This window comes from Saccoglossus kowalevskii, chromosome 11, assembly GCF_978046115.1.
Source record: "Saccoglossus kowalevskii chromosome 11, keSacKowa6.1, whole genome shotgun sequence".
Lineage (NCBI taxonomy): Eukaryota > Metazoa > Hemichordata > Enteropneusta > Harrimaniidae > Saccoglossus > Saccoglossus kowalevskii.
The window spans coordinates 1,792,513-1,815,823 of NC_140651.1; the positions used below are offsets into that span (position 1 = coordinate 1,792,513).

Below are 23,311 nucleotides of genomic sequence, written 5' to 3' on the forward strand. Positions count from 1 at the left end.
TAGAGTTACAATAGAGTTACAACAGAGTTACAACAGAGTTACAACAAAGTTACAACAAAGTTACAACAAAGTTACAACAGAGTTACAATAGAGTTACAACAGAGTTACAACAGAGTTACAACAGAGTTACAACAGAGTTACAACAAAGTTACAACAAAGTTACAACAAAGTTACAACAGAGTTACAATAGAGTTACAACAGAGTTACAACAGAGTTACAACAGAGTTACAACAGAGTTACAGCAGAGTTACAAGAGAGTTACAATAGAGTTACAACAGAATTACAACAGAGTTACAATAGAGTTACAATAGAGTTACAACAGAGTTACAACAAAGTTACAACAAAGTTACAACAGAGTTACAACAGAGTTACAACAGAATTACAACAGAGTTACAATAGAGTTACAACAGAATTACAACAGAGTTACAATAGAGTTACAATAGAGTTACAATAGAGTTACAACAGAGTTACAACAAAGTTACAATAGAGTTACAATAGAGTTACAATAGAGTTACAACAGAGTTACAACAGAGTTACAACAGAATTACAATAGAGTTACAACAGAATTACAACAGAGTTACAATAGAGTTACAATAGAGTTACAATAGAGTTACAATAGAGTTACAACAGAGTTACAATAGAGTTACAACAGAGTTACAATAGAGTTACAATAAAGTTACAATAGAGTTACAACAGAGTTACAACAGAGTTACAACAGAATTACAATAGAGTTACAACAGAATTACAACAGAGTTACAATAGAGTTACAACAGAATTACAATAGAGTTACAATAGAGTTACAATAGAGTTACAACAGAGTTACAATAGAGTTACAACAGAGTTACAACAGAGTTACAACAGAGTTACAATAGAGTTACAATAGAGTTACAATAGAGTTACAACAGAGTTACAACAGAGTTACAACAGAATTACAATAGAGTTACAACAGAATTACAACAGAGTTACAATAGAGTTACAATAGAGTTACAATAGAGTTACAACAGAGTTACAATAGAGTTACAACAGAATTACAACAGAGTTACAATAGAGTTACAATAGAGTTACAACAGAGTTACAACAGAGTTACAACAAAGTTACAACAAAGTTACAACAGGATTACAACAGAGTTACAATAGAGGTACAACAGAATTACAACAGAGTTACAATAGAGTTACAATATAGTTACAACAGAGTTACAACAGAGTTACAACAGAGTTACAATAGAGTTACAACAGAGTTACAACAGAGTTACAATAGAGTTACAATAGAGTTACAACAGAGTTACAATAGAGTTACAACAGAATTACAAGAGTTACAATAGAGTTACAACAAAGTTACAACAAAGTTACAACAGAGTTACAATATAGTTACAACAGAGTTACAACAGAGTTACAATAGAGTTACAACAGAATTACAACAGAGTTACAACAGAGTTACAACAGAGTTACAACAGAGTTACAACAGAGTTACAACAGAGTTACAATAGAGTTACAACAGAATTACAACGGAATTACAACAGAATTACAACAGAGTTACAATAGAGTTACAACAGAGTTACAACAGAGTTACAATAGAGTTACAACAGAATTACAACAGAGTTACAACAGAGTTACAACAGAGTTACAACAGAGTTACAATAGAGTTACAACAGAGTTACAACAGAGTTACAATATAGTTACAACAGAGTTACAACAGTTACAACATAGTTACAATAGAGTTACAACAGAGTTACAACAGAATTACAACAGTTACAACAGAGTTACAACAGAGTTACAACAGAATTACAACAGAGTTACAGCAGAGTTACAATAGAGTTACAATAGAGTTACAATAGAGTTACAATAGAGTTACAATAGAGTTACAACAGAGTTACAACAGAGTTACAACAGAGTTACAACAGAGTTACAAAAGAGTTACAACAGAATTACAACAGTTATAACAGAGTTACAACAGAGTTACAACAGAGTTACAACAGAATTACAAAAGAGTTACAACAGAATTACAACAGAATTACAACAGAGTTACAACAGAGTTACAACAAAGTTACATCAGAGTTACAACAGAGTTACAACAGAGTTACAATAGAGTGACAACAGAGTTACAACAGAATTACAACAGAGTTACAACAGAGTTACAGCAGAGTTACAACAGAGTTACAAAAGAGTTACATCAGAATTACAACAGTTATAACAGAGTTACAACAGAGTTACAACAGAGTTACAACAGAATTACAAAAGAGTTACAACAGAATTACAACAGAATTACAACAGAATTACAACAGTTACAACAGAGTTACAACAGAGTTACAACCCCAATGCAAAAGACTCCCATGTTTGTACTTCATGAATGTACTTTTGTTCTTCTCCTTTCAATCTAATCTGGAGTAGTAGTAACCTAAACCTGTGGGGCAGTGTGCTTTTATAGAGCTGACACTAGTAACAGTTGAGCAAGGTTTAATAATACGAACAGGCAGAGAATTCCCCTACTTGCTTAGAGGGCAGTCTTGCTAGCGCTATAGGTACTAGTGGTGCTATAGTGCAAGTTTCAGAGTTGGTCTTAGGGATTTGCTAGGACACTTACAGGTAGCTTGTCTGTTCCCCAAGTTTTCTGATATTGTAAATATTAACTTCTTTCAATGAGGCATCATCATTCAAGTCTGAATCACTCAGGGTGAATGCATTGCTATAGGATATTAACATACATGTACATGTACCGTTACATCATACCTACCCAATTGTGTGTATCAAGTGTTTGCATTGAATACACTTTGTCTTAATTTGAGTATGTGGTTGACTGCAGTGCCTGCAGCTTTGTTTTGTAGATTTGAACTTAACCCACTTTGTTTAATATAGACAAATATCTAACTTAAATGATAGTGGTAGTAATTTGAGAGACTAAATAAAAAGGGCAGCTCCATCTAGCCCACTTGTTTATTATAATAAGTCACTTCAATTACACATACTTTCACTACTCACAAACCCAAGGAATCCATACATTGTCCTCAAAGAAGTGCTGCACCTCAGCCTGAAAAAATGGAGCAAAACTAAATATTCTACCATTATTCTTGGTCTTACCCAAAAACAATTATCTTAACTTTTGTTTTTTAAATGTGGTTTTAGATCATTAATGTAAATATATGAATGACAGATGAACAAATGGCTAGCTAGATACATGTACCTTTTTTATTATATGGAATGGTGTTGTAGACATTTTGACATTCAAATTACAACTGGTTATTATGGCTTAAATATGTAACCAATTAAAAAAAATACCAAAAATGAATACCTGATCAGTTCTGTAGAGGATGTCACCATGACAATAAGTACAATAGTAACAACAACTCCAGTAACTCCTGAAGCTGTTATAAAAGCAATTTCTACCAGACCTAATCCAAAAGGCAATGCCTTTAGAATAAAAGATAGAATTAAAACTGTTATTAACATAATAAATATTTATATTCCATTTATACTAATATAAAAGCAAGACAATTTGGTTCAAGTTTAAATACATAGAGTTTGAAACAGTTTTAGAAATATATAAAATTTGAGCATGTTGTATATATGGCACCAACCATGCGTTCACTACAAGAAAAAGGCTGCCAGTCAGCCATTTTAAATTGAAACCAACAAACAAAATAATGTGCCTCAATGTCTCATAAAGTTCAATGTTTATACCAAGTTTGAACAAAATCCAGATCCAGAATGGCAAAAGTGCTTTATGCAAATGTACCAGTACCATTTCTTTAACTGTATCTTTATGATACAGTATAGTTTTAGCTTTTTAGAATAGTTTGTTATACATTTATTACATTTGTATTCACCTAAATTTAATTTCTTTCAATATGGTTGTAATAAAGAATTATCTTATTTTATCTTATCTTAATAAAGAATTATCTTATCTTATCTTATCTTAAATACATAAAGTTTGGAAGCAACTGGTCAGGGAATGTCAGAGAAGCGCTGAAATTACATTTGAAAAACAAAATAATATGCATCAAGATCACATAATGTCCAATGTATTTAACAAGTTTGAACAAAAACATTGTACACAGCCTAGATCTGATTCAGAAATGGCAGAAATGTTTGATTTTGGTGATTTTTTAGCAAGGAATTGGTCGCTATTTGACTATCTTGTACAAATGAAAGTGCTCAATATTTTTCCCAGGATGCATGATGTATGTATGTGTGAAGTTTACATACAGGTCTTTGGAACTTTTTCCGAATGAAGATTAGTGTGGTAAATATACAGAAATCATATTTAAAAAACAGCCCATTTCACACTAGAGATTGATCATAGAACTGACAGTGAACAAAATGTGACTCCTGCCACTAAAATTTTACTGGTCAAATAGAGAACTTTTGAATTTAGATTGCGACATGATTCTATTTCAAATTATGAGATATCAGAATTTAGCATGGTTCCTGTACTAATACAGCTCTCCAGTTGAAATGCCAATTTTTGAAATGAGCCCAGTGTTATTACATTACTAACAATGCTCTTGTCCAGCCACTAATACTTCACAGTTCAATTTTCAACTTTTGCAAACTGCTATACTGACTCTGGATTATCAGTCGACTGTCAGGTAGTGAAATAAAGTTTACAAAATAAACAGTGTTATCGAAGAGTGGTCATGAACAGTTACAAGTCTTAGAACAATATTAAAACTACATCACAGCATAGTGGCACCAATTAAATACTTCAGGACACACACAATACAAAATATTTTCCATATTTGAAGAAACTTTAATTATTATAATATTAGATTTTAACTGTAGAACATTGTGGAAATAAAAATGTCTTATGTATTTTTTCAGTTACCTCGTTCACTTTTCTAATTGGGTTTAACCATGTTCCATTTTCATGTGTTGGTAGACTACTCAATCTGAATGCCAATGTATCTTCCTCACTATAATATGCATCCATATATCCATCAAAGTTAAAATAATGTGCACCAACATGTAATGATGTATGAAATACAATCATGTATGCTACAGCTTTGTGAAATGCTATGTTTTTATCAAGTTGTCTTCGGATACTTCTTCTACAACACTGTAAAATACAAATTGGTAGATATAATTCAGAAATGAAATCAGAAATGAAAATGAAATTTTGAATCACTGAGGCACACTTAGTTGTCTTACTTACTTACCGGCCGGATAACTCTCACTATTGCCAGCTTACATATCATTGTTACTCATCAGTAAGATATTAAATTAAACATCCTGAAGTACATGTAATCATCACATGCATAATTTCAACACAGGTAGAGTAGATCAAAAATCCACAGTATAACATTAAATTATCATTAAAAATCCATTATCTGCTCAAGTGCACACAGCGATATATTTAAGTATTTTGGGAATGCACAAGGTGATATATTTTCAGCTGATTGAAAGACATTTGCAAAATACTGACATCACCTTGTGCATTTGAAAAATACTAATTTTAGTATTTTTCAAATGCACACAGTGATATATTAGTATTTTACAAATGCACACCATGATATATTAGTATTTTACAAATGCACACTGTGATATATTAGTATTTTTCAAATGCACACCATGATATATTAGTATTTTACAAATGCACACCATGATATATTAGTATTTTACAAATGCACACTGTGATATATTAGTATTTTTCAAATGCACACCATGATATATTAGTATTTTACAAATGCACACAGTGATATATTAGTATTTTTCAAATGCACACTGTGATATATTAGTATTTTTCAAATGCACACTGTGATATATTAGTATTTTTCAAATGCACACAGTGATATATTAGTATTTTTCAAATGCACACTGTGATATATTAGTATTTTTCAAATGCACACAGTAATATATTAGTATTTTTCAAATGCACACAGTGATATATTAGTATTTTTCAAATGCACACTGTGATATATTAGTATTTTTTAAATGCACACCATGATATATTAGTATTTTACAAATGCACACAGTGATATATTAGTATTTTTCAAATGCACACTGTGATATATTAGTATTTTTCATTTGCACACCATGATATATTAGTATTTTTCAAATGCACACAGTGATATATTAGTATTTTTTAAATGCACACCATGATATATTAGTATTTTTCATTTGCACACCATGATATATTAGTATTTTTCAAATGCACACTGTGATATATTAGTATTTTTCATTTGCACACCATGATATATTAGTATTTTTCAAATGCACACAGTGATATATTAGTATTTTTCAAATGCACACTGTGATATATTAGTATTTTTCATTTGCACACCATGATATATTAGTATTTTACAAATGCACACTGTGATATATTAGTATTTTTCATTTGCACACCATGATATATTAGTATTTTACAAATGCACACTGTGATATATTAGTATTTTACAAATGCACACTGTGATATATTAGTATTTTACAAATGCACACAGTGATATATTAGTATTTTTCAAATGCACACTGTGATATATTAGTATTTTTCATTTGCACACCATGATATATTAGTATTTTTCATTTGCACACCATGATATATTAGTATTTTACAAATGCACACTGTGATATATTAGTATTTTACAAATGCACACTGTGATATATTAGTATTTTACAAATGCACACAGTGATATATTAGTATTTTACAAATGCACACTGTGATATATCAGTATTTTACAAATGCACACAGTGATATATTAGTATTTTACAAATGCACACAGTGATATATTAGTATTTTACAAATGCACACAGTGATATATTAGTATTTTACAAATGCACACTGTGATATATTAGTATTTTTCATTTGCACACCATGATATATTAGTATTTTTCAAATGCACACTGTGATATATTAGTATTTTTCAAATGCACACTGTGATATATTAGTATTTTTCAAATGCACACTGTGATATATTAGTATTTTACAAATGCACACTGTGATATATTAGTATTTTACAAATGCACACTGTGATATATTAGTATTTTTCAAATGCACACTGTGATATATTAGTATTTTTCAAATGCACACTGTGATATATTAGTATTTTTCAAATGCACACTGTGATATATTAGTATTTTACAAATGCACACAGTGATATATTAGTATTTTACAAATGCACACTGTGATATATTAGTATTTTTCAAATGCACACTGTGATATATTAGTATTTTACAAATGCACACTGTGATATATTAGTATTTTACAAATGCACACTGTGATATATTAGTATTTTTCAAATGCACACTGTGATATATTAGTATTTTTCAAATGCACACTGTGATATATTAGTATTTTTCAAATGCACACAGTGATATATTAGTATTTTACAAATGCACACAGTGATATATTAGTATTTTACAAATGCACACTGTGATATATTAGTATTTTTCAAATGCACACTGTGATATATTAGTATTTTTCAAATGCACACTGTGATATATTAGTATTTTTCAAATGCACACTGTGATATATTAGTATTTTACAAATGCACACAGTGATATATTAGTATTTTACAAATGCACACTGTGATATATTAGTATTTTTCAAATGCACACTGTGATATATTAGTATTTTTCAAATGCACACTGTGATATATTAGTATTTTACAAATGCACACAGTGATATATTAGTATTTTACAAATGCACACTGTGATATATTAGTATTTTTCAAATGCACACTGTGATATATTAGTATTTTTCAAATGCACACTGTGATATATTAGTATTTTTCAAATGCACACTGTGATATATTAGTATTTTTCAAATGCACACTGTGATATATTAGTATTTTACAAATGCACACAGTGATATATTAGTATTTTACAAATGCACACTGTGATATATTAGTATTTTTCAAATGCACACAGTGATATATTAGTATTTTTCAAATGCCTGTCAATCAGCTAATTTTAACTCCAGTACAGTGATATCTATTATATAAACAATCTGGTTAATTGTTCAAAAGTCCAAAATACAGAGAACAATTAGTAGTCAGCGTCCCCTAAATCATTGAAAATGACAGCAAAGCAACAAATAACCAAGATCAAGTTAAAAGGTTTGAACAGATAAAGACATGTGACATTGAGCTGATATTTTGTATGAATGATAGTCAGGAATGTTGACAGGTGTGATTGAAATCAATCACTAAAATTGATTCAAATAATGCACCAAATTAGTAAATTTCACCTGTCTTGTACATCTAGCTGTGAGGTCAAATAAATTTGCATAATGGATCAAGTTAAAATGGTGCTGATGCAGAGTAATCTAATCATTCTATAACACCTGCTTCTCTTTCCCTGGATAATTCAGTTAACAGATACATCACTATGCTGCTATGTTAGTGTTTCACAGTATTTAATGTCAAATATGACAAACATCCAATCATGAAATCAAAGATATATAAGATAAAGGGATGCAAGATTGATTAAGATCCCAATGACAAAAACATGAATAGTGAGATGATGACATACATGTAGTCACAAGACAAATGTATACATGTACTTCTAGAATAATAATACAATTGAGGGAGACTGAAAAAAAATAGTCAGTTTTCATCTCAGTCTGTTTTTGCTAGAATCCTTACATATTCACAAGCAATGTATGTTTTCCTTTTTCTAAGAATTCACTGTGTTCAGTCATGCCATTGATTGGAAATCTTGAATGATGCATACATGAAACAGAAGCGAGTACATAAAATAAACCAGCAAGGTTGTATATGTTATTTTATAAATCTTTTATTCAACCAATTGAAATTTGACTATTCAAGATGGATGTAGGGCTACAGGTTCACCATGACAACAGATAATGATTCAAATGATGACACAAACTCACCTTGCAGGAACCTCTCAAGTAGGAAATAAGATTTCTACAAACTGGCAGTAATATCAGCATACAGTTAAAGTTAAGACACATAGCACTGGCTTTTGCTATACCTAACGAAGGCTGAAATGAATATAATATTGGTTATTTTGAATCTGACCCTAATGGGTCAATGGCACCATAGTCATACATAACAATAAACCTGAAATAATTTAATCATATAAATAAGGTTGACCATGTCTCGCATGTTATTTTAATTCAAGTTAAACCCTCAGCATTACTAATGCATGTGTTTACTTATGCATGTGTTTATAACATGTAAAGGTATGTAAGGAAGTCTAAGCTCTAACTCTGCGACGCGATTGTGCGACTCGCCAAAGGTTGATTATCGCACTCTATGAAAAAATCGCAGCGTCACTTTGCGAAGAGCACGATTCCCATTGGATAGTTGGTCGAAAAGTGTGAATCTCATTGGTTGATCAATGCTCATATTACTTCTTTATTTACAGTGTAAAGGTTTACTGCATGCCTTATAGAATTTTCCATTCATCATCACAATTATACTTGTATCTATTATACATTTCAATTACACAGCATAACTTATAAGAGCAAATCCTATTGAATACATAATAAATTCTCAAGAGTGAATTAAAAAAAAAATGTTAGTTATTTTTTTTTGCAAGTTAGACTTGACAATAGTCATCAACCTTGGTAGTTGATGGTTAGTCATGGTTAGCCAAGGCTATAGTGCAGGATATAACCATGGTCATTGACTATGATTGGTGATTGAATACCATGTGGGTCATAGTAGACTATACAAAGATTTTGATATGATACAGATTCCAAAATTTGTGCACACATCAATCAACCTCAAAGCAGGTGGCTTCTAAATATACTACCAAAAGTTTATGGAATCAAGCACTTACCCCAAGTAGATGGTTTGTATAGTAGTATTCATCACCAAACTGAAATTTCAAAAAGACCCATATCCACAGACCAATGTTAGTAGCATGCCATGCCAACTAGAATGTAAACAAGGAAAAAAGAAAAATTAATTATTTAAATTGATTGATAATTGATACAATTAATAATAAACTGCATTACATTGTCATTGCATTAACAAAGTGATATCTGGAATTGCGCATATACTGTTAAAAAAAAAATGGCCGCCATTTTGCCATATTGAACTGTATTGGCACATGAACTGTGTTTGACATGATATATGAAATATATACAAAGATTGAACCTGAAAGGTCAAGACATGCTTGAGATAAAACTCTGGAACATATTTGTGGAAAAAAAATAATGTCCAATAGACGGCCATACTGAATTTTTTTTTTTAAAGACAAACATCAGGGCTTTGTATGTACCAAGTTTGAATGTAATCCAACATACATGGTCAAGATTTGGTTTTGGAATGGCTGAAATGATTGATTTTGATAAACTTTTAACATTAAAATAGTCGCCATTTAGAATCAGTATACCCAAATGTATACATGTATATGTATTTCCTTGAGTTAATTGTTAATTAAGGTTAATTGTTACAGTAGACATCACAAATTGTCTGAAATGAAATTAGAAGCATTCTAATAGTGCAAACTATTATAGTGCAAATATGATGATTTTAAAACCCCAGTAGTGTAATAAAAGACAATTTTCAAAACAAACTTCAAAAACACATGTTCATACTAATGTACATAATAATGAATATATAAATAAAAACAGAATGTTCTTTATAAGAAAAACAGGTAAGCTGTAACCAACTTGAGATTGGCAAAGGGTTAGTGAATGGCCTCTAAGTGACAAAGGGTTAGTGAATGGCCTCTAACTGGCAAAGGGTTAGTGAATGGCCTCTAACTGGCAAAGGGTTAGTGAATGGCCTCTAACTGGCAAAGGGTTAGTGAATGGCCTCTAACTGGCAAAGGGTTAGTGAATGGCCTCTAACTGGCAAAAGGTTAGTGAATGGCCTCTCACTGGCAAAGGTTTAGTGAATGGCCTCTGACTGGCAAAGGGTTAGTGAATGGCCTCTAACTGGCAGGAGGTTAGTGAATGGCCTCTCACTGGCAAAGGGTTAGTGAATGGCCTCTGACTGGCAGGAGGTTAGTGAATGGCCTCTGACTGACAAAGGGTTAGTGAATGGCCTCTAACTGGCAAAGGGTTAGTGAATGGCCTCTAACTGGCAAAGGGTTAGTGAATGGCCTCTAACTGGCAGGAGGTTAGTGAATGGCCTCTAACTGGCAAAGGGTTAGTGAATGGCCTCTAACTGGCAAAGGGTTAGTGAATGGCCTCTAACTGGCAAAGGGTTAGTGAATGGCCTCTAACTGGCAAAATGTTAGTGAATGGCCTCTCACTGGCAAAGGTTTAGTGAATGGCCTCTGACTGGCAAAGGGTTAGTGAATGGCCTCTAACTGGCAGGAGGTTAGTGAATGGCCTCTCACTGGCAAAGGGTTAGTGAATGGCCTCTGACTGGCAGGAGGTTAGTGAATGGCCTCTGACTGACAAAGGGTTAGTGAATGGCCTCTAACTGGCAAAGGGTTAGTGAATGGCCTCTAACTGGCAAAGGGTTAGTGAATGGCCTCTAACTGGCAGGAGGTTAGTGAATGGCCTCTAACTGGCAAAGGGTTAGTGAATGGCCTCTAACTGGCAAAGGGTTAGTGAATGGCCTCTAACTGGCAGGAGGTTAGTGAATGGCCTCTAACTGGCAAAGGGTTAGTGAATGGCCTCTGACTGGCAAAGGGTTAGTGAATGGCCTCTAACTGGCAAAGGGTTAGTGAATGGCCTCTAACTGGCAGGAGGTTAGTGAATGGCCTCTAACTGGCAAAGGGTTAGTGAATGGCCTCTAACTGGCAAAGGGTTAGTGAATGGCCTCTAACTGGCAAAGGGTTAGTGAATGGCCTCTAACTGGCAAAGGGTTAGTGAATGGCCTCTAACTGGCAAAGGGTTAGTGAATGGCCTCTAACTGGCAAAGGGTTAGTGAATGGCCTCTAACTGGCAAAGGGTTAGTGAATGGCCTCTAACTGGCAAAGGGTTAGTGAATGGCCTCTAACTGGCAGGAGGTTAGTGAATGGCCTCTAACTGGCAGGAGGTTAGTGAATGGCCTCTAACTGGCAGGAGGTTAGTGAATGGCCTCTAACTGGCAAAGCGTTAGTGAATGGCCTCTAACTGGCAGGAGGTTAGTGAATGGCCTCTAACTGGCAGGATGTTAGTGAATGGCCTCTAACTGGTAGGAGGTTAGTGAATGGCCTCTAACTGGCAGGAGGTTAGTGAATGGCCTCTAACTGGCAAAGGGTTAGTGAATGGCCTCTGACTGGCAAAGGGTTAGTGAATGGCCTCTAACTGGTAGGAGGTTAGTGAATGGCCTCTAACTGGCAGGGGGTTAGTGAATGGCCTCTAACTGGCAAAGGGTTAGTGAATGGCCTCTAACTGGCAGGATGTTAGTGAATGGCCTTTAACTGGCAAAGGGTTAGTGAATGGCCTCTGACTGGCAGGAGGTTAGTGAATGGCCTCTAACTGGCAAAGGGTTAGTGAATGGCCTCTGACTGGCAAAGGGTTAGTGAATGGCCTCTAACTGGCAGGAGGTTAGTGAATGGCCTCTAACTGGCTGGATGTTAGTGAATGGCCTCTAACTGGCAAAGGGTTAGTGAATGGCCTCTAACTGGCAAAGGGTTAGTGAATGGCCTCTAACTGGCAAAGGGTTAGTGAATGGCCTTTAACTGGCAAAGGGTTAGTGAATGGCCTCTAACTGGCAAAGGGTTAGTGAATGGCCTCTAACTGGCAGGAGGTTAGTGAATGGCCTCTAACTGGCAGGAGGTTAGTGAATGGCTTCTAACTGGCAAAGGGTTAGTGAATGGCCTCTAACTGGCAGGAGGTTAGTGAATGGCCTCTAACTGGCAAAGGGTTAGTGAATGGCCTCTGACTGGCAAAGCGTTAGTGAATGGCCTCTAACTGGCAGGATGTTAGTGAATGGCCTCTAACTGGCAAAGGGTTAGTGAATGGCCTCTAACTGGCAAAGGGTTAATGAATGGCCTCTAACTGGCAAAGGGTTAGTGAATGGCCTTTAACTGGCAAAGGGTTAGTGAATGGCCTCTAACTGGCAAAGGGTTAGTGAATGGCCTCTAACTGGCAGGAGGTTAGTGAATGGCCTCTAACTGGCAGGAGGTTAGTGAATGGCCTCTAACTGGCAAAGGGTTAGTGAATGGCCTCTAACTGGCAAAGGGTTAGTGAATGGCCTCTAACTGGCAAAGGGTTAGTGAATGCCTCTGACTGGCAAAGCGTTAGTGAATGGCCTCTAACTGGCAGGAGGTTAGTGAATGGCCTTTCACTGACAAAGGTTTAGTGAATGGCCTCTAACTGGCAAAGGGTTAGTGAATGGCCTCTAACTGGCAAAGGGTTAGTGAATGGCCTCTGACTGGCAAAGCGTTAGTGAATGGTCTCTAACTGGCAGGAGGTTAGTGAATGGCCTCTAACTGGCAAAGCGTTAGTGAATGGCCTCTTACTGGCAGGAGGTTAGTGAATGGCCTCTAACTGGCAGGAGGTTAGTGAATGGCCTCTCACTGACAAAGGTTTAGTGAATGGCCTCTAACTGGCAAAGGGTTAGTGAATGGCCTCTAACTGGCAAAGGGTTAGTGAATGGCCTCTGACTGGCAAAGCGTTAGTGAATGGTCTCTAACTGGCAGGAGGTTAGTGAATGGCCTCTAACTGGCAAAGCGTTAGTGAATGGCCTCTAACTGGCAGGAGGTTAGTGAATGGCCTCTAACTGGCAGGAGGTTAGTGAATGGCCTCTCACTGACAAAGGTTTAGTGAATGGCCTCTAACTGGCAAAGAGTTAGTGAATGGCCTCTAACTGGCAAAGGGTTAGTGAATGGCCTCTGACTGGCAAAGCGTTAGTGAATGGTCTCTAACTGGCAGGAGGTTAGTGAATGGCCTCTAACTGGCAAAGCGTTAGTGAATGGCCTCTAACTGGCAGGAGGTTAGTGAATGGCCTCTAACTGGCAGGAGGTTAGTGAATGGCCTCTAACTGGCAAAGGGTTAGTGAATGGCCTCTGACTGGCAGGAGGTTAGTGAATGGCCTCTAACTGGCAAAGGGTTAGTGAATGGCCTCTAACTGGCAAAGGGTTAGTGAATGGCCTCTAACTGGCAAAGGGTTAGTGAATGGCCTCTAACTGGCAAAGGGTTAGTGAATGGCCTCTAACTGGCAAAGGGTTAGTGAATGGCCTCTAACTGGCAGGAGGTTAGTGAATGGCCTCTAACTGGCAGGAGGTTAGTGAATGGCCTCTAACTGGCAAAGGGTTAGTGAATGGCCTCTAACTGGCAAAGGGTTAGTGGGAGCCCATTGGAGACTGGCAGCGGGTTAGTGAATGGCCTCTAACTGGCAGCGGGTTAGTGAATGGCCTCTAACTGGCAAAGGGTTAGTGAATGGCCTCTGACTGGCAAAGGGTTAGTGAATGGCCTCTAACTGGCAAAGGGTTTGTGAAGGCCTCTAACTGGCAAAGGGTTAGTGAATGGCCTCTGACTGGCAGGAGGTTAGTGAATGGCCTCTAAGTGGCAAAGGGTTAGTGAATGGCCTCTAACTGGCAGGAGGTTAGTGAATGGCCTCTAACTGGCAAAGGGTTAGTGAATGGCCTATAACTGGCAAAGGGTTAGTGAATGGCCTCTAACTGGCAAAAGGTTAGTGAATGGCCTCTCACTGGCAAAGGTTTAGTGAATGGCCTCTAACTGGCAGGCGGATAGTAAATGGCCTCTAACTGGCAAAGGGTTAGTGAATGGCCTCTAACTGGCAAAGGGTTAGTGAATGGCCTCTAACTGGCAAAAGGTTAGTGAATGGCCTCTCACTGGCAAAGGTTTAGTGAATGGCCTCTAACTGGCAAAGGGTTAGTGAATGGCCTCTAACTGGCAGGAGGTTAGTGAATGGCCTCTAACTGGCAAAGGGTTAGTGAATGGCCTCTAACTGGCAAAGGGTTAGTGAATGGCCTCTAACTGGCAAAGGGTTAGTGAATGGCCTCTAACTGGCAGGAGGTTAGTGAATGGCCTCTAACTGGCAAAGGGTTAGTGAATGGCCTCTAACTGGCAAAGGGCTAGTGAATGGCCTCTAACTGGCAGGAGGTTAGTGAATGGCCTCTAACTGGCAGGAGGTTAGTGAATGGCCTCTAACTGGCAAAGGGTTAGTGAATGGCCTCTAACTGGCAAAGGGCTAGTGAATGGCCTCTAACTGGCAGGAGGTTAGTGAATGGCCTCTAACTGGCAGGAGGTTAGTGAATGGCCTCTAACTGGCAAAGGGCTAGTGAATGGCCTCTAACTGGCAGGAGGTTAGTGAATGGCCTCTAACTGGCAGGAGGTTAGTGAATGGCCTCTAACTGGCAGGAGGTTAGTGAATGGCCTCTAACTGGCAAAGGGTTAGTGAATGGCCTCTAACTGGCAAAGGGTTATTGAATGGCCTCTAACTGGCAAAGGGTTAGTGAATGGTCTTTAACTGGCAAAGGGTTAGTGAATGGCCTCTAACTGGCAAAGGGTTAGTGAATGGCCTCTAACTGGCAGGAGGTTAGTGAATGGCCTCTAACTGGCAGGAGGTTAGTGAATGGCCTCTAACTGGCAAAGGGCTAGTGAATGGCCTCTAACTGGCAGGAGGTTAGTGAATGGCCTCTAACTGGCAGGAGGTTAGTGAATGGCCTCTAACTGGCAGGAGGTTAGTGAATGGCCTCTAACTGGCAAAGGGTTAGTGAATGGCCTCTGACTGGCAAAGCGTTAGTGAATGGTCTCTAACTGGCAGGAGGTTAGTGAATGGCCTCTAACTGGCAAAGCGTTAGTGAATGGCCTCTAACTGGCAGGAGGTTAGTGAATGGCCTCTAACTGGCAGGAGGTTAGTGAATGGCCTCTAACTGGCAAAGGGTTAGTGAATGGCCTCTGACTGGCAGGAGGTTAGTGAATGGCCTCTAACTGGCAAAGGGTTAGTGAATGGCCTCTAACTGGCAAAGGGTTAGTGAATGGCCTCTAACTGGCAAAGGGTTAGTGAATGGCCTCTAACTGGCAAAGGGTTAGTGAATGGCCTCTAACTGGCAAAGGGTTAGTGAATGGCCTCTAACTGGCAGGAGGTTAGTGAATGGCCTCTAACTGGCAGGAGGTTAGTGAATGGCCTCTAACTGGCAAAGGGTTAGTGAATGGCCTCTAACTGGCAAAGGGTTAGTGGGAGCCCATTGGAGACTGGCAGCGGGTTAGTGAATGGCCTCTAACTGGCAGCGGGTTAATGAATGGCCTCTAACTGGCAAAGGGTTAGTGAATGGCCTCTGACTGGCAAAGGGTTAGTGAATGGCCTCTAACTGGCAAAGGGTTTGTGAAGGCCTCTAACTGGCAAAGGGTTAGTGAATGGCCTCTGACTGGCAGGAGGTTAGTGAATGGCCTCTAAGTGGCAAAGGGTTAGTGAATGGCCTCTAACTGGCAGGAGGTTAGTGAATGGCCTCTAACTGGCAAAGGGTTAGTGAATGGCCTCTAACTGGCAAAGGGTTAGTGAATGGCCTCTAACTGGCAAAAGGTTAGTGAATGGCCTCTCACTGGCAAAGGTTTAGTGAATGGCCTCTAACTGGCAGGCGGTTAGTGAATGGCCTCTAACTGGCAAAGGGTTAGTGAATGGCCTCTAACTGGCAAAGGGTTAGTGAATGGCCTCTAACTGGCAAAAGGTTAGTGAATGGCCTCTCACTGGCAAAGGTTTAGTGAATGGCCTCTAACTGGCAAAGGGTTAGTGAATGGCCTCTAACTGGCAGGAGGTTAGTGAATGGCCTCTAACTGGCAAAGGGTTAGTGAATGGCCTCTAACTGGCAAAGGGTTAGTGAATGGCCTCTAACTGGCAAAGGGTTAGTGAATGGCCTCTAACTGGCAGGAGGTTAGTGAATGGCCTCTAACTGGCAAAGGGTTAGTGAATGGCCTCTAACTGGCAAAGGGTTAGTGAATGGCCTCTAACTGGCAAAGGGCTAGTGAATGGCCTCTAACTGGCAGGAGGTTAGTGAATGGCCTCTAACTGGCAGGAGGTTAGTGAATGGCCTCTAACTGGCAAAGGGCTAGTGAATGGCCTCTAACTGGCAGGAGGTTAGTGAATGGCCTCTAACTGGCAGGAGGTTAGTGAATGGCCTCTAACTGGCAGGAGGTTAGTGAATGGCCTCTAACTGGCAGGAGGTTAGTGAATGGTCTCTAACTGGCAAATGGTTAGTGAATGGCCTCTAACTGGCAAAGGGTTATTGAATGGCCTCTAACTGGCAAAGGGTTAGTGAATGGTCTTTAACTGGCAAAGGGTTAGTGAATGGCCTCTAACTGGCAGCGGGTTAGTGAATGGCCTCTAACTGGCAGCGGGTTAGTGAATGGCCTTTCACTGGCAAAGGGTTAGTGAATGGCCTCTAACTGGCAGCGGGTTAGTGAATGGCCTTTCACTGGCAAAGGGTTAGTGAATGGCCTCTAACTGGCAAAGGGTTAGTGAATGGCCTCTGACTGGCAAAAGGTTAGTGAATGGCCTCTAACTGGCAAAGGGTTAGTGAATGGCCTCTAACTGGCAAAGGGTTAGTGAATGGCCTCTAACTGGCAGCGGTTTAGTGAATGGCCTCTAACTGGCAGCGGGTTAGTGAATGGCCTTTCACTGGCAAAGGGTTTGTGAATGGCCTCTATCTGGCAAAGGGTTTGTGAATGGCCTCTATTTGGCAAAGGGTTAGTGGGAGCCCATTGGAAACTGGCAGCTGGTTAGTGAATGGCCTCTGACTGGCAAAGGTTAAGTGAATGGCCTTTCACTGGCAAAGGTTTAGTGGGAGCCCATTGGAGACTGGCAGCGGGTTAGTGAATTGCCTCTAACTGGCAGCGGGTTTGTGAATGGCCTCTAACTGGCAAAGGGTTAGTGAATGGCCTTTCACTGGCAAAGGTTTAGTGGGAGCCCATTGGAGACTGGCAGCGGGTTAGTGAATGGCCTCTAACTGGCAGCGGGTTAGTGAATGGCCTTTCACTGGCAAAGGGTTAGTGAATGGCCTCTAACTGGCAAAGGGTTAGTGAATGGCCTCTGACTGGCAAAGGGTTAGTGAATGGCCTCTAACTGGCAATGGGTTAGTGAATGGCCTCTAACTGGCAAAGGGTTAGTGAATGGCCTCTGACTGACAAAGGGTTAGTGAATGGCCTCTAACTGGCAAAGGGTTAGTGAATGGCCTCTAACTGGCAAAGGGTTAGTGAATGGCCTCTGACTGGCAGGAGGTTAGTGAATGGCCTCTGACTGACAAAGGGTTAGTGAATGGCCTCTAACTGGCAAAAGGTTAGTGAATGGCCTCTAACTGGCAAAGGGTTAGTGAATGGCCTCTAACTGGCAAAGGGTTAGTGAATGGCCTCTGACTGGCAAAGGGTTAGTGAATGGCCTCTAACTGGCAAAGGGTTAGTGAATGGCCTCTAACTGGCAAAGGGTTAGTGAATGGCCTCTAACTGGCAAAGGGTTTGTGAATGGCCTTTCACTGGCAAAGGGTTAGTGAATGGCCTCTAACTGGCAAAGGGTTAGTGAATGGCCTCTAACTGGCAAAGGGTTAGTGAATGGCCTCTAACTGGCAAAGGGTTAGTGAATGCCTCTGACTGGCAAAAGGTTAGTGGAAGCCCATTGGAGACTGGCAAAAGGTTAGTGGGAGCCTATTGGAGACTGGCAAAGGGTTAGTGAATGGCCTCTAACTGGCAAAGGGTTAGTGGGAGCCCAATGGTGACTGGCAAAGGGTGAATGGCCTCTCACTGGCAAAGGTTTAGTGGAAGCCCATTGCAGACAACCAAAGGGTTACTGAATGGCCTCTCACTGGTAAAAGGTTAGCAGAAGTCTGCCAGATTATTTTATTTGTATTTTTATAAAATGGTGAGAGGAGGGTAGCCAAATAAATACTATCAGTTGTCAGATATTCAGCATAGAGGGGATACAATTACATTGTGAAATATAATGTCCACAATTTTAGTTTCTAATAAACTATCAAGAAGAATATTGTTTATGAAAATTTATTTCCAATTTTGACCTTAACACTGATCATTCAGCAATTCTTCAAAATTTGCATCTAAATAAAAAAAGCACAGAGCAGTGACGCAGTAAAACTGACTCAGAATGCACATACATTGTAATAAAAGATACATGTAGTATTGGACCACACTCAAACCTGTATGCACTCACTTCCATGCTTCAGTGCAGTCCAATGGTTAAAACAACACTCAAATTTCAAACTTGCAAGTGAATGTCCTATTTAGGCTTCACTACAGTTACTTGTTGATTTTTGCCTTCACGTTATTATTATTATTATTAATAATATTATTATTATTATTATTATTATTAAACTCAGAGGCCCTGACTCAACCCACTGTACTATTCAGTGTTTTTCTAGTACATACAACAGCTTTTCTGAGATTGATAATATTGTTTTAATTATAGATCAGGTATTATGCTGGTGTATCAGCCCTTATATAGGAATGGTTTGAAAGATTGAATCCATGGGGTAAACTAACTGACTATATGCATGGTATCAACCACAAATGAGGATGTGTGCAACTTAAACTTGTAGCTAAAATTTGTTTGTGGATTATAAAGTTGGTTTTCACGCAAAATGTTCAAATCTAATAAAGGTACATATATATCAAACTAATCAAAATACAATATGCCAAGAAGAATCACAAATTACAAAAATAGACAATAAAATACAAAAAAAATTAAAATATTGACATGAAATGATCAGTCTCATAGATGTCCACCCAAGGAACATATGTACCAAGGATAAAGGTGTTGGAGTTAAGGCTTTTGAAGAATAAGTCATTTGAAAAAAAGATGACATAACACAAGATAATGAACATTTAACTAGATCTAAGTCTAATTCATATATTGAGCATATACATAGTTATTTTAGTAGATTTGTTGAAATATTCTCATGCAGTCTGGTTCATCTGAATAATTTCAGTCTTTATATTTATTTAATGACACAAAACTGACTTTGGAAAGTCCAGCAGTAAGGTCACTAAAATCTACAAGACAGTAACAAAAAATTACTAACAGTGAACGATAAAAAGTACCACAAATTACCAAGTTACATTTACAAATTACAAGATTCACTGACAATGTACGAAAATACATTACAATAACACCTATAAATATATTCCTACTACCGGTATGTAGAGTTGTTATTATAAGAATGTGCACAGTGTGCCTATATAGACTAGAAGGTCTGTGACAAACTGTCCACTATTTGAAGTTTTCTCCAAGTTACTATTCATAGCTTGTCAGTAATTGTTCCGAATTTGCATCTAAATAAAAAAAGCACAGAGCAGTGAGGCAGTAAAACTGACTCAGAATGCGCATACATTGAAATAAAAGCTACATATTGTATTGGACCACACTCAAACCTGTATGCACTCACTTCCATGCTTCAGTGCAGTCCAATGGTTAAAACAACACTCAAATTTCAAATTTGCAAGTGAATGTCCTATTTAGGCTTCACTACAGTTACTTGATGTCTTTTACCTTCACATTATTATTATTATCATTATTATTATTATTAAACTGAGGCCCTGACTCAACCCACTGTACTATTCAGTGTTTTTCTAGTACAGTCAACAGCTTTTCTGAGATTGATAATATTGTTTTAATTATAGATCAGGTGCTATGCTGGTGGATCAGCACTTATATAGGAATGGTTTGAAAGATTGAATCCATGGGGTAAACTAACTGACCACATGCATGGTATCAACTAGAGACTGATGTGTGCAACTTAAACTTGTAGCTAAAACATTTGTTGTGGGTTATAAAGTTGGTTTTCACGCCCACCGGCTACACATATGTTGTGGACCTACTAATAAACCATCTCCACGAACATGGGAAGTGGACCCCTAATACATTTTTTTGCACCTTCCACCATGACTAGTATAATATAAGTATAATAGAAATCCACCCAGGCGGAAAATTTATGACATTTTAAATTTTAAAAGGGGGGCAATAAAACCAGGGGAGGCAATAACACCTAGTTAGTATTTCCCCCAGGGTGCGATAGAAACTAGGTGCAGGGGGTGCAATAGGAACTAGGTACTATTGCAGGGGGTGCAATAAGAACTAGTACACTAGACTGAACTCATTATTGGAATTGTATTTGCATTACTATTGTGCCACTCCACATATTCTAGACTAATATTAGTAATGATCTCATCACAACGTTTAATTCATAGGTTTAACATTTAGTTACTTAAATAAACACTCTTTTACTTACCAAAAATATCCACTTCGGCCCTTCATTACGTATCGATGCTACCAAGTCTACCATGTCGCTCTCGTCCCGACTAAGTATCATTCACAACATTACAATTCGATTCACGTCCAAATCCTGGTTCTACAACTCTTATTACAACCCACCCACTCAATGTCACTTCTCGTTGATAGCATCTGAGACAGACCCGCAATCATAACTTCCGGGTTGTTAGTTTGTTTGTTGTGGCAGTGGAGAAAGTAAGGGCGGAAAACCTAGCAACGAAGACCGATGATAACTATGCCACTATAAGCTACTTTGCAGTGTAATAAAAGACAAATTCTATCGAAATAAACTTCAAAAAACCCACGTTCATACTTATAAATATAAAAATAAAGGATACAACTATGTATTATAAAGCCCCCCTACTCGGACTTTTCTAGGATATAAAGTCCGACCGGGGATAAAATGTCTCGGCAGCAGAATAGTACTGGTATAGGAGGGCTTCATCTGACTCTAAAGCCGCCGCCCAAACCATCTATACATGTATACTTTGCGGACATTCTTCTACTTGTGAATTCTGTATGCACACAATTTGTAATGAGAATTGGAACCATGCTCTTATTTCAAATAGAATACTATAGTATGCTGTTATTCTCGGGAGCGGACATCCGGGCATTTTCACCGCCTGGCAACCATCACGGTGAAAACAAAGGCCGAAAATTCTCATAAAACGGTACTTTGGAATAATTGTTCAGACTCCTCTGAATCCTGTGGAAAAATTACCCCTGTGTGTGCAACATATATAAATTTGTTTGTTCAGGATTACTTCAAAATTGAGTTTGCGCCGTTTTCTCGACTTTAGCTGTTTTCACCGGCGTTCCACAGCAGCTTGTGCAGAGCCCATAGATATACATGGTACAGTGGTGCGCGTCTTAGCAACGTAGAATGTCTTGTGACGTAGCTCCGCCCCAGAGAATAGGATTTTTCGATACGTGTTACGCAATACAATGTACAGGACACGGAATTTGTGGTCGTATTCTCTTATAATTTGGATATTGAAATAATGCTGGTAGGCAGTTAGACTGACAAAATCGGGACTTCTTTTTTCTTTTACAAAAAGAAATAATTATTTGTTTTAGTCCTTTTAGCATGAGCGCTAGTTTTTGCGATCACGTTAAAAAGGCTAAATTGACAATTAATTATATTTGTTTGTAAAACAAAAAAGAAGTCCCGACTTTGCCTGTCTAGTAGGTAGTATGCACACGATCTGCATAATAAAAATCAAAGAGGTAAATGGCCCGAAAATACATGACCAACATCCAGTTACAAATATTTGAATCACGGTTACTTTCTTCTAGTAACCGTGGTTGAATGGGCACAGATCAAATCCAGTCAGTGTTACATATACTTATCACGTGATCTGCCTAAAAGTCTTAGAACAATTGATGAGAACAAAGATTTTACTTTAGAAAACAAGTCAGGACATTTAGAGTATAAAGTCCTATGAGTTTAGCATTTTGATTGGTCAAGATCCGCTAGGTGGGATTTAATAGCAGGTTATCAAAGCCACATTTAGCGAACAATTAAGAAAAATACTAAACTATTTTTTAATACGAAAGACGAGAATATCGAATTTCTGTGAGCATAACAAACCAGATCTTTTCATCTTTAAAAATATTGATAAATTTCACAATGCAAGCTGAAACTAATAGGTTCTATTGGACGATTGAATAGCCTTGAAGCGTCGTTGCGCAACCCAGCTGTTGATTGGCCGGCCGGTTTTGAATTCAATTGGCATTGAAATAAATTTCTTATTTACAAGGAAGTGCATGGTATATTGAGATCAACGAATGATTTATAGATACTTACTAGAACTCGCGTATTAGGCCTTATGTAGTAACCGTAAAAATCTCGCATCTTTCATTACCCTCTAGAGGGTTGTGATATACACTAGTATGTGGGGCCATGCATAAGGCTGATAAGGAATACTCGAGGACATTGTGTATTTCGTTTCAGAAGTATAGGCGGATTGTGCGACATTAAATTATAAATCGTGTAATCAAATATATGCCACAGAATCCCCCATTTATATTTATATATATATAAATGTTTGACAATTTCATATATATATATATATATATATATATATATATATATATATATATTAACATCTTTAAAGCATAACCTCCTATCACCAGACAATTTCATTGCATCCAACTGAATGAACAACTTATAGACACATAGATAACGCTAGTACTTGGTATACAGGGTAGAGTTAAAACTGAATAAAAATA

At 37.9% G+C, this 23,311-nt stretch overlaps 1 protein-coding gene across 1 annotated transcript in view; it reads right to left on the reverse strand.

Annotated features, from left to right (window-relative positions):
- LOC102809132 (NADPH oxidase 2-like) overlaps window positions 1-21,222 on the reverse strand; it is a 41,696-nt gene extending 20,474 nt beyond the window's left edge. The window contains exons 1-5 of the mRNA XM_085505561.1: window positions 21,039-21,222; window positions 9,735-9,830; window positions 8,821-8,931; window positions 4,819-5,049; window positions 3,286-3,404 (exon numbers count right to left, since the gene is read on the reverse strand). Coding sequence (XP_085361687.1) covers window positions 3,286-3,404; window positions 4,819-5,049; window positions 8,821-8,931; window positions 9,735-9,830; window positions 21,039-21,119 — 638 coding nt within the window. The 5' untranslated portion in view covers window positions 21,120-21,222. The remainder of the gene's footprint in view (window positions 1-3,285; window positions 3,405-4,818; window positions 5,050-8,820; window positions 8,932-9,734; window positions 9,831-21,038) is intronic.
- Between the last annotated feature and the right edge of the window lie 2,089 nt (window positions 21,223-23,311).